Below are 16707 nucleotides of genomic sequence, written 5' to 3'. Positions count from 1 at the left end.
AGGTGGCTGTGCTTTTACTTGTAACATTTTGTCAATTTATTATAATTATCATCATTATTGTTGCTGTTTTTTTCCTAGATTTAATTGTATTTTATGAGACCAATATTTATATTTTTTTACCAATTTTGTGTTTATGTTGTGATTGTAGAGAATGGGTCGTGCAAAAGTAATCTTGAAACCAATTGAAAAATTGAATGCTCGGAAATTAACTTTCAGTCAAAGAAAGAAGGGACTTGTGAAGAAAGTTTCTGACTTTCACAAATTTTGTGGCAATGAAGCATGCTTGATTGTGTATGATGATGATGGTAATGGTGAACCAGAGATTTGGCCTCAAGAACCTTCAAAAGTACACTTAATCCTTGAGAAGTATGAGCATCAAAAGAGTAACAAATATAAACCTGCTCCTAAGACATTTGATATGGAAAACTTCTTTGATAATAGGAAAGTGATGGTTGAAGCTGAGATTGCTAGAGTGAAGAAGGAGATATTTAAGGTGAAATATCCAACTTGGGATCCATGTTTCAATGAGCTGACAATGGAGCAACTGAGTTTCTTCATGGCTAAGCTGAGTGCTAAGATTGAAGCTTGTGATCATAGGATTAATATGTTGAAGATGGAGCGGCAAAGCGAAGCTTGCAGTAGCATGCAAAAAATGGCCCAGGAGAGTGCTGAATCCTCAAATCCAAGGCAACTTAATTCCATGTTGAATATCTCTCAATGCCAACTTGTATGTGCTCCTGTGAAGCCACTTAATGATAATAGTGTGATGGTGGATTCAACTGGTCAAGTAGATGCTTCCGTCACCGCCTTCGGTAGCGTGCAAAACATGGCTCGGGAGAGTGCCGAATCCTCAAATGCAAGCCAACTGAATTCCATGTTGAACATCTCTCAAGGCCAACTTGTTTCTGCTCCTACGAAGCCACTTAATGATAATAGTGGAATGGTGGATTCCACTTTTAAAGTAGACCATGTGCCTCTTGATTCAACAAACAAACTTGATTGATGATGCGAATTTAGATGAATTGGAGCCTCTAAATTGGTGTAATGTTTCTACCAACTATCAAAGCGATCTTATGCTTTGGGCCAGCCAACTTGATGACCCTATTTTTCAGAATATATCATTTTAGTCACAGAATGCAGACTGTTCTAATTCAGTCTCTCACATGCTTCAAATGATTGGAGTTAGGAAAAAAAAACCTTATCTTCGTCCAATTGATATATTACTTCATATTGACTTCTCTTTATCTATTCTTCACCTGTGTTTATTCTTCACCTGTGTTATTAGGCTTTATTTTGCCCCACAACTTGAGATGCATGAGTTACATGAATGGTTTTAATGTGCTAAATTTAACTTTTTACTTTAACAGTAAAAATTGATACAAACCTATTGCAAATAAATTCTTTTTCAAAGAGATCAATTGCTAAAGATTTTTTTAGATTCCATTTTAAAAGTCAAAACTAAAACATATGTAAACCTTGATTACGCTTTACATTTTTTATCTTTCATAACGGTGGGTTGTATATGTCACACACATTGCAAGTACAGAATGGACTAGGAAATGTATGGTTTTACGTGATTATACAAGGTACACAGTTACACACAATCTTTCTACTAGAATCCCTATGAAACTACAGTGGCAAACATAGTAAAGATTTGACAATCTGTCTCAATAAGTTTATCATCCCAACACACCAACTACATTTAATTCAAGCATCCGAGGTAAGTTAGCAAGAACAGTTCCACTTGACCCATCATCAATGTCCTCCACAACATTCTCCCAACACTCCATGCTAACTGCAGCAGCAACTTCCAAAGATGCAAAGGCTAATTAATTGGTAAGCAAAGAACAACATCAAGCAAAGCAAATCAAAGCTCACTCAGAACACCAAACAATTCCTTCTTAGAAGCAGAATGGCTAAAACAACACTTAAAACACGCTCCAAATGCCTAAAACCCCCACAACCTTTATAGCACATGCAATAAATTTGTTGCATAGTTGCCATATGATATAACAGAAAACCCAAATCTTCTTGTCTTTTAGCCATGCTATTGGTGTGCCAAACTACTACTGCTTCCTCCTCCACCCACACGATTTGGTTCCCCCACCCTGGCTGCCAAAGCAAGAACTTCTGGGGACATTTCCCAGCTTCCACTTTTCCTTCCCCAGCTAGATCGCCGAGGATGCATTCCAGCACGGTCCCCCGTTTCATCTGCTGTCGTCCTGATTTCAGGAGACAGCTCACCATCCTTTATCGACACTCGATCATTGCTTAGTTGAGCTTCAGAATCATCAATTCCAGCACCACCCATGTCCCACACTGCTTTTCTGCCCACCTCTATGTCCTCCCCTGCTTTTCCCCCACTTTGGTGCAAAAATCCTCTACCCCCTGATTGAGCAGGTAATTCTTGTTCATTTGGCACCCTTGCCCTGAAATTGTTCTTTGATGGGGGAATGCTGATGCAGAATATCTCTTTGAAATTATTGAACACTCCTAGATTATATGGGTTGACTCGCCAATCATATCGGTATCTGAAGTTCTCATATGTAGTCTGCAGCAGTAGTAGTAGAACAAATATCAAGTTCTATATACATTTGACAAGCTAGCTTTTATTTAAAGAAAATGAGGACAGTAAAGAACAACAGTTACCTGATTTGTAGTTATCAGATAAAAATGGAAGGCAGTGAGGCCACCTACAAACCACATTGATATGAAGGTGTAAATTATTAACACTATGGAGGCAGGAGTTTTGATCATTGCCTTCCAAATTGTTATCCCCTCTGAGTCCTTAATTCTTCTTATATAGACCCAGCAAAATGCGAAAACATAGATACAAAGTAGTGTGGTTGAGAAGACAAACATGAAGAAGAACCGATAGTTACGCTGCAAAGCAATTGTCCAAACATTAAGATACGTCACATATTTTTCAAGAATGACATGTAACAAATGAAAACTGAAAAGTAATCAGAACAAAAGATCTTTTATGATAAATATGAAGAATTCATTGAGAATGAAAAATATAAATGTGAAATAGAAAAGTAATCTATGTTTAAGACCCTTATATTATGGAACTAAATAAAATGAGGCCCCTATTCCCCTGAGTTCACTATGAAGCATTTGTTAACCCATATTAACAGTTTATGACACACAAACAAATTGTAGGGAAATTTTCCATGGCATGATTCACTTTCATGACAATATACACCGACTAAGTGAAAATGTTTGTTTGTTCTAGAACTTCAGACTACTATGCATTAGTGACTATGCTAAGCTTGAAAGCGAAATTATACTTGCAACAACATAAGTATAATTTACCGAAGAAGAGTTTTCACTTGAACAAAGAATCCTGACTTATAATAGTTCGATAAATTTATAAAACATGATAATTTTCTCAATGGAACCCCATTTACAATTTATGAACGATTTCAATATGTTCAAAGCTGAATCACTTACATATCTTCTACAACTAATAGAATGTACCCACTCCAAATACCATACCAAATTTAACAATATCTGATCTCGAATAAGGTCAACCCCCCCTACCCCAAATATTTTCATTGCAAATAGAAAACTTGGCAGACAAAACATCCAACTTACCAGCCCAATACACTGCCCAACCCAGGGGCAGTGATGATCAAACCGTTCTACACAGTTATTACAGATCGAGCAGTGTGAGCATCGAGGCGGCCTGTAGAGCATACAAGTATCACAATATTTGACCTTAAGATGGCACCCATTGACCACAACGTCCTTAGTACGGGGCAACCTCAACTGAGGAGTCTGACCAGAACCGCCATCTACATTACCATCAAAACCTTCTGGCTCTGGAGGATGTGCATTACGTGGAACTATGCCAGGATCTCGACCAGATGTCAACAAAAGAAGAACTAAGATCTGAAAATATTGTAGCATCAGAATAGGATTGGATAGAATATCTTCCATCATGCATAGCACAGAAAATTGGTGAATTAATGCATCCACCTTTTTTCTGACAAAATCACCATCAGTAATTAAGCAATTATAAGAAGTTAATAGCTGTCAATGAAATTTATCATTTTGGCAACTGGTCAGCCAAACACGTTAAAATTCACCTTTCCAGATAAATTCCTTACATGGACAGTTTTCAACCAAAAACAAAAACACCTTCCAACCGTATATGCAAATGATATATGCTAATTTAGTTCATCAAATGCTATATTTCACAATATAGGCTTCAGAAAATTTGATTAGGTCCAAAGAGATAGTCCACACAAATATGATCAAACAAAGATTAAAAGAAGAACCCAGTAGCAGTATAACATGCTACTTTGTATTACATAAAGTGTCCTCTAAGATCTACTCAAATTTGTAGAGTTAACCTTTCAGAAAAAAAAAAATACTACGTAGAGTTGTTGACCTTCTATGGTAATACCAATGGAAGTCCAAGTTGTAGCCAGAATTGTTGTCTGCCATCATGAGACTGCTGTTTGACAGATAGTGCATAAAGCATTTTAATATGTAGATCAGATGAACCGAAAACATTCCCCACCACTGCCCCCAAGTCTTCCATTATCCTTCAGGTAATGTTGGAAAGACTTTGGGAGTCATACCTTCCAAATTACAAGGGTTTGTTAACAGGTACTTCAAGCAAGTTATATGGAAGTTGATCAATAAATCCTCTTGCCTCAAGGTCAACAGTCACATGTCCAAGCAAAGTCCACAAACACAAAGCTCCACCAATGTCCTTAAGGGTATTTTGGAATATGCACCCACATGTGCCCCAGGGAAAAGAAACCAACTGTGGATGTCAGGCCTTTCTAAAAAGCCCTTCCTCACTTCTATCACCTTTCTTCTCTGCAGTTTGCATCAGTCTCCCATGCATAAAATTTCACACCAAATATTGAAAGAGAAAATCTTATGCTAAAACCCTCACCGGCTATTGCTTTTGCTTGATTCTATTCATTAGTCTTCTAGCTTAGTGATAGAAACAGGCACTAGAAAGAAATACTGATATTATTGAACTTCCAGTTCCAGGTTATTTGAGAGAACCTGGTCTCTCCCAACTCCCATTACAAAGATACAATTTCTCTCTAAGTCTTTCTTATTTATTACATTCTTTGACTTTCTAACTAACTCTCTCAACTAACTAACTCTAAGGACCAATCACTTAGACAAGTAGATTACAACAGTGGATTCATTTGATGCAATTTCTTTCTTCTCCTCTATATAGAAATATATTATGCCTACACAAGTAGTAAAGCAGCTAACGACATCCAAAACTGCCTCTAAAATTAATTCCTCCATTTACATCGCAATACTCACTGCCCATCACATGGAGTAGGCTTTTTGGTGTGTGTGCCAATAGCTTAGAGCATTTTCTCTTGATAGGAATTGGCGGAAGCAAGGAGTGTTTTATTATACCAGTATCCCATATATGCTATCATTTGGTCTGGTGTCTCTAATCAAAGCAGAATATTAGATACTCATAGGGACATCTCATATCCAAAGAGTTATTGGGGATAAATTTGTTTTGATGACACCACTTTGTTATTCCATGGAACTTCAACAGAGATGGAATCAGGGAACTCTAATAATAGCTATGCAGCAAAAGGGATTGCAGAAATTATTGTTTTTTCCCTGTGGTTTAAGGAGGAGAATGTTCAATCCCCACATCCCATAATAAGCTATTATTTTTCATGTGAAAAAGGAAAAATGGCCAATGATATTTGGCTTAACCATAGATTCTACTTGCTTGTTAGCATTTGGGATTGTGTTAGCTGCACTAGTTAGAGAGCATATAGTTTCGCAACAGTTATGGCTAATTTTGTTCTGGTGATTATTACAAACATTAAGATATGCCCTAGTTAGAGCATATTGGTTTTGCAATGACTATAGCTAGATTTACTTTGGTGTTATTTCAACAAGAAGACATCAAAAAGAGCAGCCACGTTGTATTTCATTGAGAAATTGACCAAATAACTTCACTTACAATCATATGTATGTGAGGTTCAGTATAAAACAATGCTTCTCATGATTCAATCATAGAAGATTAACAATGTAGTTGAACAACAAACAGGAAAACAAAATCCTTAATGCACATGTGTATGGGAGGAAAAGACTCACATAAACAGTGAAAACAACAGCAACAGCCATTATGGATACCCCCCAGTGGTCAGAATAATCATCCATCAATTTTCTGGCAACAAAGACACAGAAAACTGCAACCGGAGCAACAACAAGGAAAATTGTCAGCGCCAGTGATCTCACATCAGGTCCAAATATGAACCTTCCCTGAAGAAAAAATTTCTGCAAGAAAAGGAAGAAAACAACAAATAAGTTACTCGTAGTTATAAACTGTGGATTTCGATCACCAGTAGTACAAAATAGAACAGCAGGTGGCAGATAAAGATCGAAAAGGCTATATTTTTCTCACCCCACTTTTTTGTATTATTTTATCTAAAAGTTTCTTTTTATGGAGAAGATTCTATACAGGTTACTTAACTATAAAAACTTTGATCCCTTTCCATCATGTTCAAAGCAATAAAGCTTTCAAAATATTTTAGCAGACACGGTTAGAAAGCAACAGAAAATATAAATATCAGGTTCTAACATTGTACCAGAAAGATATTAGCTTAAATCCAACACATCAGTCATATCAAACAAAAACCAATTAATGATGTGGTTGTAAGCCAACATCATCAGTCATTTTACTCATGCTGCTTCAGAACCCAACATTAACCGCACCCTCAGAGTTATGTACCCTCATTAATCAAGCAGTAGGCATCTCCAAAAGTTCATTGGTTGAAAAAAAAAAATCCTCTTTTATTAACAACATCTTCACACTCAACACATAACACTATCATCTAGAGTAAATTAAAATCACTCACTTACACACACACACAATGAGGGAAAGAAGCACAACAATCAAGTACTTGCTAAAAAGGGGAAATTTTCCAAGACCAGAATAGTGACACACCAAATGACTAATTCAAGAAGCAATGTGAGAAATGGGTGAAACAAATACCGAAGAAACGAAATCAAGAACCGGAACTCACATTGCTTCCCTTCCAGGCTTCGTAAACCCGCAAATCACCGGATCCTGAACCCAGATCGGAGCGCTGGGGAGGAGGCACCACGTACATATCGCAGAGTTTTCTCACAATCGCTCACAGTTCAAAAACCCCCAAACCCCGCAGAGAAAAAGAACACGAAATGGCAGGAAAAAAGGTGAAAGCTTGACGCTCTCTAAACTTCGAAATCGAGAGCCATGAGTGGATTCGGCGACCCTTTTGGCCAAAGTTTCCGGCGAGCTTAACGGGTCGGGCTGGGTAGGCGACAAGGCATGATGGGTCACAGAAGGTGGTGCTGCACTGCAAAATGCAACAATGGAAGCAAGAGTTTTCTTTTTCTTTTGGGTGATTGTCGTGACTTGTGTGTGTGTGTGAGAGCTGGCTTTGGATTGTGGGCAAGGGGCAATCAATAGTGTGAGGGATTCAGATTCTCTTTTAGGTTTTTGGACAAGGAGAAAGATAACTCAAATACTCAATGTAGTTGCAAATGTGTAGTTTAGGACTTTAGGGTGTTTGCTAATTACAACACGACAATTGAGATGAAAATGGATAGTTAAGCAAGTTTTCACACTAATAATCACTTACCTTTTCCTTTTTTTAATGCAAGGTATTTATCTCTTAGAGCAATCACTAAATTTCTTTTGAGCGGATGTTGTTCGCACTAAATACTAAATGACGGGTCACGTGATGCACTTCATTTTTATGAGTAAAGAGTCGATTCTAATGAGATATATCTTCTAAAGTTAATTATTTTTACACTGTTCTTCAATGAAATTTATCACTCAGCGTCTTTCAAATATTGTAAATGATGTATAAATGAGTAAATGTCAATACATTTTTCAAATGAAGTGAAGTCGGTACAATAATAATAAACCATAAAGGAATTCAATGCATTTTGTCTTTAACTAAAAATCGTGAATATAAAAGTTTTTTATTGGTTAATAAGACAAACAACACACAAAGTTGTATGTAAGTTTTTCTCATTTGGACAATAACAGTGACACTTTTATGATTTATGTCTTCAATAACTATGCACATAAAGTATAAAGAGGTTAAATTTTGTTTCCAAAAATAAAATGTTTAATTACGAGTTGTCCAATCATATTTAAGAGGTATGTCACATTATCTTTTAAATTTAAAATTGAATCACATAAAATACCTGAATTTTCATATTTCTCAAATGTGATTGGTTCACAATGTGAAATTATTTTACTCTATCTATAATGTAAATACTTTACACTCAAATAAGATTGTGTTTTCACAAACATATGCTATCAATGTTCGTAGGAAGGGTTACGACGAAACACGCTTGTTTTCCATTCGGACCAATTATTGGTCAGACCAACTTTTAAACTCAAACTCGTCCCTAAACCAGAAGAACCCCAATGAAGCGTAGGTTAACAAAATTAGGCCAAAAAAGCACGGATCCGGGTTGACCCGAAAGACAAATTAAATGTCAATGTGAAATCGAATGAAAGAATTATAAATACTTCATATTTTGTAAAACAAACTAATTTCTCACCTTATTAATGAACCATAACCGAACCTGCACAATTATTAGATCAGTTGTACTGAATTTTGCATAAACAATGTTTCAATCTAACTATATAAGAAGATGTATTTCTATTATGATATTTAACCATATATACATATTGAGTTGTTGAGGTTGGAGCTATACTATGACACGAAACTGATAATCTACGTGTGATGTTAATTTACGAAATTCTAACCCGATGTGCACTATTCCTACATATGTAAAGTCATGTTTTGAAGCTAGTAGATAACTAGGGGTTTTGTGGGATCAGTTGTGCTTATTTTTCACCTTACCCTAAATGTTAACTCTGTTAGTTTTTAAACCCTAACTCGTCTCTAAACTTAAAGAGGTGTTGATTCAATGGACTTGAATAAGGACGAGTTAATGTGCAATGCACCCGCTACTACTAATAATATTCACTAATATTACATCATAAAAATAAAAAATAGTAAAAACGAAATGTAATTGAATATTTGTGTATTATACTCCAATTTGTATATAAACTAAGGAGTTGTCTAAATGACATAAAAAAATTTGAGTTAAATAACTGATTATCTTAGGTGGACCAATCACATTTAAGATATGTGGAATAAAATTGTGATATTTTATTTATTAATTTATTTATAGATAATTATATTGATTCATATTTTAGATGTATGTATGTGATTACTTTACATCAACACCAAAGTTGACGTGGCTTGTTTTGATTGGATGATATTATGATAGACCGATAGTGGTTTGCTATTAAAAAATTCTTCTCTAAACAAAAGAGATTGGACCCTTCTCGCTTTCAGCTAATATCAACTCTCCATGTTTTAGGAAAGACATACTTAAAGTGACTATTATATTAATGGCATATAGAGATTTTTATTTTTACTTTAAGTTATATATGTTATGATTTTTTTTTTGGTTATTATAAATGTTATGATTTAAGTTATCATAATTAATTTATATTTAAACACGTTATAAACAAATTCATCAAAAAAAAAAAAAATTGTTCAATCGTAAGCTAAAGACCAAGAACGTGCTGCAGTGTGAGTGAGGTTTCTCTTTCTATCTTGTGTGTATCTATGCAAAGATTTAATGAGCTGGACATTCGAATGACGACTATCTCTACTTTATAGTTGAGTTAGTTTGTCATCGTCTAACTAACCTATGCCTTATCAGTTTTGTTGACTAATCTCGTTTTCTCTAACCAATGAAAATGAAATTTCATATATATATATATATATATATATAGGCAGTTTACGTGTGATTTTTCTTTAAAAAAAATTCTAATTTTGGCTGTGTTTACGTGTGATTTTTACACGTAAATAAATTAATCTAAAGAGCAATTTGGAACTTGAATTCGGTCATCTTGGTAAGAGTTCTCAAGTTTAGTGGTTTATATAAGTAATAGAGAATGTGTTGAGTTTGTGCTAAAAATAAAAGTTGTTATATTTGAAAGGAAGAAAAGCAAAGAACTTATTTGAGAAATGTGCTTACCATAAAGAAAAACTAATTAAAATATAACTTTTCTTTTATTTGCAAAATATCAATGAGAGAAATCCAATAGAAACTCGAATTTCATAATTTGGATCCAGTTGTCAAGGAGAACTGGCAATGCCGAAGGCAAAAAAGATAACAGAAAATTTCAAGAACAGCCTGTTATATTAGAACAAACAATTCAAAACTTTGCATGTGTAAGATTCTATGAGCCATGCTTCAAATAGGCCCATCTCTAAAGAATGCTCACATGTCAACTGTAATGTACAAAACTTTCTGTAAAGATCACTGGACAGTTGACAACAACAAAGATCCTGAGTCATACATGCCAGAAATCCACAGCACCACTTTATCCACTTTATACCGTTTGGCATCGAGCACCTATAGAAACTTATACTTAGTACATTTTCTAGTAGATAAGCTCCAATAAAATAAGCCCGTGCCCGAACAAGCTCTTTGGCCCCTCAAGAATTAGACTGGAACATGCCCAATATTCCGCTTGTTAGGATTTTTCATCATGACTCGTTTAGACACTAGTTAAGTGCAATGTGAACGGACTTGCATCCTGACTCATAAGAAGAGTTTCGTTCACTTTTCGTCTTGAAGTGAATGCTAATTTAACGTCTGTTTGCATTAATGCCAAGAGGTATCCAAACATAGCCTCAAGCTTAAACGTCGCATACATTTACATAACAGTAAATCTCAGCAATCCATTGTAACTTTCATCAATTTGCTATCTATTTTCCATTATAAACGAAAAATTGTGTTTGCATCCAACAGTATTAAGGTATGCTAAAACATTGAGCTGTTAATAATATCTCTTGTTTTAGTGCAGCAATCCTTAATAGTGAAAACTCATGTCAAATCACATTAAGTTGAGCCTCAGCTTCACTATTTCCTAAACACCACTTTTTATAAATAGCTGGCTAACCAATTCTATTTGTCTACATTTAAATATTGAACACATGCTTTCCCTTTATGTTGAACCTTCCTTGATACCCTGTGCATGTAGAAAAGAGAACAAAAATTCAATTTCACTACCTACTTGCATCCTCAGGAGTACTTTGGCCACTTTGTTTTCTTTTATGTCTCCATGTCTCCCCCCAAAGCTTGGCCTCTGCAACAGCTTTCTCTCTCTGTGAGTCTTTAGCCAAAACCATTGATCCTTCTTTTGGACTTGGGGAGTCACCACTCTCCATCCCTCCTGTCTTAACTGTACCTGATACTTTTGGGACATACTGCTTGGATGACAAAAAATCTAGGGCTAGCATTATATCACCTGCATCAGGCCGGTGCCGCGGCTCCTCTCGAAGACACATGGAAGCCATTTCAATAGCCATCTTTAGACAACTTCCTGGGAAGTGACCTCCCAAACGCGGATCTACCAATCTTGGAAAATTCCTTTTGTCTCTAAACATTGGGCGTGCCTACAGGTATGTGGAAACCAAGTTCAGTTAGCCTTGCAGATGGAAAAACAATGCTGTGACAACTACTTACTTATGAATGAAAAGCATAGTAGCCAACTAAAACCATTGTGTATTCTTAAGTTATGATTTCTTGAAGAGTGATTATTTTAGATTATCTCCTCATAACTGAGACTTCAGAGTTCAGATAGCATTTAAGATTTAACCCAATTGGATATAAAGTAGAAAGATCATGTAATATTCTGAAACTCATGTTTGATCCCAAGAATATAATAAGCAATGTGTCATATCACCTGGATCCTAGATAGCAAATTGAGAAATCAAATATTTGTTCAATCTAAGGGCATTATAATTCCTTCCTTACCATATTCACATGCAAAGACATTCATAGATTAACAGCAGCTAATCAAACAAAAAAATGCTTATTAATTCAGCGTCTTCCTCTTTCAAGTGCACAATGATAAGTTAGAAATACTAAAAGAGACTGATGAGAAGATGCGTAAAGTTGCACCAAATCTGACATCTTTAGAATGTTGAAATTATGATAGAACGTAATCAATGTATAACAAATATCAGAAACTGGGTTTAATAAATCTTAACAGATGATTTTGATCAACGGTTATGATTCCATACATTGTCAACCATTATGATTCCACAAGTACGAAAATAAATATAATTTGATAGTACTTACCCAGTCAACAAGATGCTTTTCAGGGCCACGGGTTTCATCATATGCTCTACGTCCAGTAATTAGCTCCAACAACACAACCCCAAAACTGTATATGTCAGATCTCATTGTTAATTTTCCACTTGTGGCATACTCAGGAGCACAGTAACCATGTGTTCCCATGACCCTTGTGTTAACAAATGATTGGTCTCCAGTTGGACCAAACTTTGCAAGCCCAAAATCAGAAAGTTTTGGATGGAAACCTTCACCCAAGAGTATATTGGATGTTTTCAGATCCCTGTATATAACAGAAGGATTTGCTTCATGGTGCAGATAATTTAATCCTCTTGCGGCCCCAGCAGCTATCTTCATTCTGGTATTCCAATCAAGAGGTTCTTGGTCAGATGAAAGATCTGCACATAACCATAATCAAATCAACACTACTAAAATATAATCACAGATATGGATCAACATTTGCATAGGTAACTAGCGAATTCAAATTCACTGCAGTTAGATAATCCTGAACTCACTGAAGTCATGGGACATCAACTTTTTGATCTTTCATCGGACGACTCTGATTTAAATAGGTTGATTTTATGTGTACAGACTGGGGCCGTCTGATTAAGATCGGATCGGTCACAGTCTCATGACTTCAGTGAATGCAATATTATCTTACTGCTGGGATCCAGGTCAGTAACACTAGTGTGTTAAAAGAGTAGAAAATATGAACTACTTTGTTGCAAAAGAGGTTTGATTGATGATTGATAGAGATAAGGTATAATTGTACAAGTGAATTTTGGTTTTGAAACCATCATTATCTGCAGAGCCTTCAGAATTAACTTCTTTAACTTTGTGAAGTGCACACTATTTCATCCTTTCAGGTAAACTGAGCCTATATATAAATTTTTTTCATTTTTTTTTTTCAGGGAAAACTGAGGCAGGGTAGATAGGCCAGTAATTAGTAAGCAAGTGCAACTAATGGCAGTTTGATGTTAACAAAACTAAGTCTTGCATTACATTACCATGGAGATGAGATTCTAAGGATCCCATAGGCATGTATTCATACACAAGTAGACGTTGATCCCCTTCAGCACAGTACCCAATCATATTAACAAGGTTGGGATGATGTAGAAGAGAAAGCATGAGAACCTCCACAAGAAATTCTTTCTCTCCTTGGAGACCAGTTGTATCAAGTCTTTTAACAGCCACAACCTGAATAAATGTTCCAAACCTCTTGTCTTAGTAAAAGAATCAACATATTCAACACCAATGTAACAGGAGCAAAAAAAAATCCGTACATCAAATTATACCTGATTCGTTCTCTCTAGCTGTCCTTTGTAAACTGTTCCAAATCCACCTTGACCAATAAAAGTTTCATCCCTAAAATTTTTTGTTGCTGTTGCAAGCTCTCGGAAGGTGAATATCTGAGCCTTATTAGAACTGTCAGTATCCTCTGTTGGAGTTGCTTCTGATCTTCGTCCTGTATCAAACCATATCATGTCAACTCTGAGACATAAGCTTATTTCCTACTATCTCAAGCATTCTGGAGTCAACAGTATTTTCTGAGTAGCCAATAGATCAAAATAATGAAGGCCTTCCATCAGTCCAAAGCCAAACAGTCACAGAGCAGGCATTGATAATTTCACAATTACAGTTTCCATCCCTTTCATTACATTGCCATTTACTCTATCTAGTAGCATAAGGGTGTGTTTTGTTATTATACCAGTGCAAATAGAGGTTTACATGCACTTCAAGACAAAATGAACGAAATTCTTCTTATGTATCGAGATGAAAGTGAGTTCACATTGTACTCAACTGGTATCCAAACACAAAGTGTTACTGGATTGAATAGTGTTCAAAACTCAGGTGTGGCAAAACTATGTCTAACATTTTTACTTATAGGGAAGCCAAAGCAGTTAATTACTCTATAAGCTGATACGAACGTTTTTCAAAGACCCTCTCTGTCTAGTAGTGGTACTGGAAGATGAGAGGGTAAAAGTTCATCAACAACCTTCTAGGTGGGTGGGTTGCAAGAGCAGGGAAGTTCATTAAACTCATGAAAAAGGTAATGTTGAAACTGGCAAAAGACTCTGATCATAAAAATTATTTACACACTAAACTGCTACAATGAAAGTCTAAACATGTTATTGCTAAAGGTGAACTAATATTCTAAGTCTAAGTAAGATGTTTAGACCATTATCCTGTAATTTGGAGCCATTATGTATAATGTGTCCACATATCTACATGACATGTTTTTGGTCGCAAAATATTAACTCAGTGTGACAATGAAGATATCTAATCAATTTGTACTAAGTAGACACATGAAAAAGATATAATATTTAGTCTTTAAATAGGAGCTTTCTTCTAAAAATATTGACCATCTAGATGTAGCTGCTAGGGTTGAAAATATGCAGAATTAATTGATGGAGCTGTATTTAAGCTTAAAATGTTCACTATATTTGATAATCTTACGATAATTATCATGCCAAAGAATGATGGGAAATGAATGTCATTATAGAAATGATAACCCAAAGAGCATAATGAGAGTTGAAGCAACCAGAGAGTTCCAAGGGGAGGAGGGTAACCTTTAAGAAATTCAAATTACAAATAGTTTCCTTCAAAATTGATAAAAAGCATATACTCAACATGTGGATTATGTTTTCCTGATTATCATTTCTCAGTCACACCTATCTTCCCTCTTAGAAAATTGTGTGCAAATGAGACCTAAAAGTTATTGATCAAGAGGGAAAGGAGATTCTGGTAATCAGGAGAAGAACAGAGGTGCTAAATCATTACACAAAGTGTGTATGTCACCAAGGGAGATAAGCTCTTCCTAGCACGTTTTGTAACTTTTAGTATCCTAATATGATTTCAGACGAAGCATAAGCTTCCAAAAATGTTCAGAAGGTTCTATACGATAAAGCAGAAGTGATACTTTCCTGACTAAGGATAGTTAGCTAAGTGAGGCCCTTTTAATCACAAAAAATTGGAGCATATAAAATGAATATTTGGTCTAGTTTCCAAATTATGCAGATCAGGGCAAATTGAGTACTCTGTATGTTTGGATTCACTTAATCTGTGTTAAAAATAGCTAACAAATAAAATATTAAGAGAGATTAAAAAACAAAATTCCCAAAAAATAATCAAATCCAAACATAGTGAATAGTGAAGAATAAGCTCCCTGACAGGCCAAAAGAATGAAGGTATATCAATTCACAGAGACAGTCAGAAAATCCGACCGCAACGATTTCTAATCAAACGTAAAATTTACGCTCGTGCTTCACTAAGATTAGAGTGAAAAGAGATCATAATAGCTAAAAAGAAGGCCTTTAAGTGGTATGAAATTTGAGAATTTCCTTAATTGTGTAGTTATCTTGTTTGATTTACATTGGTTTTCCAAGGTGTGTGCTTTGTCTAGACTTCTAAAAAGTACCCTTAGATAACAACAACCCAAGCCTTTTTCTTTATCTTCTTTTTCAACCATCTTGCAAGAATTATAAGCAAGAATCAGCAGAAACTTCAGCTAAGGAGTAACTAGAACAAATTGTAATGCCAATTTATCTTAACTCTCACAAACAAACATGATCAAAAAATTGGAGAAAGAAACACAGAAAAACTGAAAATAAAGAATAGTAATCAGAATCAACCACAGTGAATGAAAGGCTTAAACCCAAAAACCCATTGAAATTTTTTACAAATTAGGGATTACATTTCAAGCAAGGTTTAACAATTCAAAACAAGAAAAATAGAGCAAATGAATCAAATGTGATAAGAAAACCTGAAGATCTTCCAGAAACAGTTGAAGCTACAGATTTAAGCTTCTTTTCCTCCTCTTCCCGATCGTTGAGATTCTTCTCCTTACTCTTCTTCCTCGAACCGAAACAAGGGCAACGACCCATTACCCTCTAGCACAATTCAGAACCAAAAGCAAGCCCTTTCTTGTATAACAACCACCCACCAATCAGAAACAGAGAGAAGAAACAAGAATGGAACGACGCAGAAGAATGCGTACACGGATTTCAATTATCAACAGAATCTTCACTGTGACACGTTGAAACGTCGTTGTTGAATGGAACGTTGTAACAACGATGCATGCATCATTGGATCATGCTATGCTACTATAACAACAACAACAATGTGTGTGGAATTTGGATATCTGGGTTGTGGGGAAAAGGAGAAGAATTTATTTGCAGGGAAATTGGAGAAAAAACTCAGGGGATTTTAATGGTACAGTTTCATGGTTTCTATGATGATGATGATGATGAGGGTGATGGTGATGGGGATGATGTGCATGCCAAATTTCATTTGTTTTTTGTGTGGGTGTACTTTCTCTCCAAATCTGTCCTTTTATGCCACATTTGTCTCTCTAACTGTTGCTCTTCATTGCTGAATTTAAGGTAGGTGGTGAGGTATACTTCAAACACTTTATTTTATACAACAAATATTGAAATATATTTTATTTTTTAATAATAATAACCATTTTTCTTATGTCAAAATAATGGAGAAAATTTGTTGGAAGATACTGATTAATTTTTATGCACTTACCGT

General features: G+C 35.4%; 2 protein-coding genes across 3 annotated transcripts; both read right to left on the bottom strand.

Moving 5' to 3' along the window:
* Positions 1-1541: 1541 nt before the first annotated feature.
* On the bottom strand, positions 1542-7561 carry LOC130729745 (probable protein S-acyltransferase 7). The gene is made up of 5 exons (XM_057581579.1): positions 7035-7561; positions 6103-6285; positions 3598-3894; positions 2650-2883; positions 1542-2551 (listed from the first exon to the last, which is right to left on the bottom strand). The coding sequence occupies exons 1-5, from the start codon at positions 7119-7121 to the stop codon at positions 2048-2050; spliced, it is 1305 nt and encodes a 434-aa protein (XP_057437562.1). The 5' UTR covers positions 7122-7561; the 3' UTR covers positions 1542-2047.
* A 3221-nt stretch (positions 7562-10782) lies between these two features.
* Positions 10783-16500, bottom strand: LOC130729744 (probable serine/threonine-protein kinase PBL7). Of its 2 annotated transcripts, none has more exons than XM_057581578.1 (5): positions 15938-16500; positions 13470-13663; positions 13182-13371; positions 12184-12572; positions 10783-11495 (listed from the first exon to the last, which is right to left on the bottom strand). In XM_057581578.1, exons 1-5 carry the CDS (start codon positions 16056-16058, stop codon positions 11106-11108), a joined length of 1284 nt encoding a protein of 427 aa, XP_057437561.1. In that variant the 5' UTR covers positions 16059-16500; the 3' UTR covers positions 10783-11105. The 2 variants fall into 2 exon arrangements, with proteins under 2 accessions (XP_057437561.1, XP_057437560.1); XM_057581577.1 differs by having other exon boundaries at positions 10785-11495; positions 13470-13639; positions 15938-16498.
* Between the last annotated feature and the right edge of the window lie 207 nt (positions 16501-16707).

Source organism: Lotus japonicus, chromosome 1 (genome assembly GCF_012489685.1).
Source record: "Lotus japonicus ecotype B-129 chromosome 1, LjGifu_v1.2".
Classification (NCBI taxonomy): domain Eukaryota; kingdom Viridiplantae; phylum Streptophyta; class Magnoliopsida; order Fabales; family Fabaceae; genus Lotus; species Lotus japonicus.
Note: the sequence above shows the minus strand (reverse complement) of the source record. Positions and strands in the feature narration are given on the sequence as shown.

Excerpts from the sequence above, each read along its gene's own strand:
- LOC130729745 (XM_057581579.1), bottom strand. The coding sequence starts at position 7,121 with ATGTACGTGGTGCCTCCTCCCCAGCGCTCCGATCTGGGTTCAGGATCC. Across the intron at positions 3,895-6,102 it reads CTGTTGTTTTCACTGTTTAT|ATCTTAGTTCTTCTTTTGTT; the intron begins GTGAGTCTTTTC and ends CAATATTTTCAG. Across the intron at positions 2,552-2,649 it reads ATCTGATAACTACAAATCAG|ACTACATATGAGAACTTCAG; the intron begins GTAACTGTTGTT and ends CTACTGCTGCAG.
- LOC130729744 (XM_057581578.1), bottom strand. The coding sequence starts at position 16,058 with ATGGGTCGTTGCCCTTGTTTCGGTTCGAGGAAGAAGAGTAAGGAGAAG. Across the intron at positions 13,664-15,937 it reads TGTTTCTGGAAGATCTTCAG|TTGACATGATATGGTTTGAT; the intron begins GTTTTCTTATCA and ends TATGTCTCAGAG. Across the intron at positions 13,372-13,469 it reads AGCTAGAGAGAACGAATCAG|GTTGTGGCTGTTAAAAGACT; the intron begins GTATAATTTGAT and ends ACATTTATTCAG.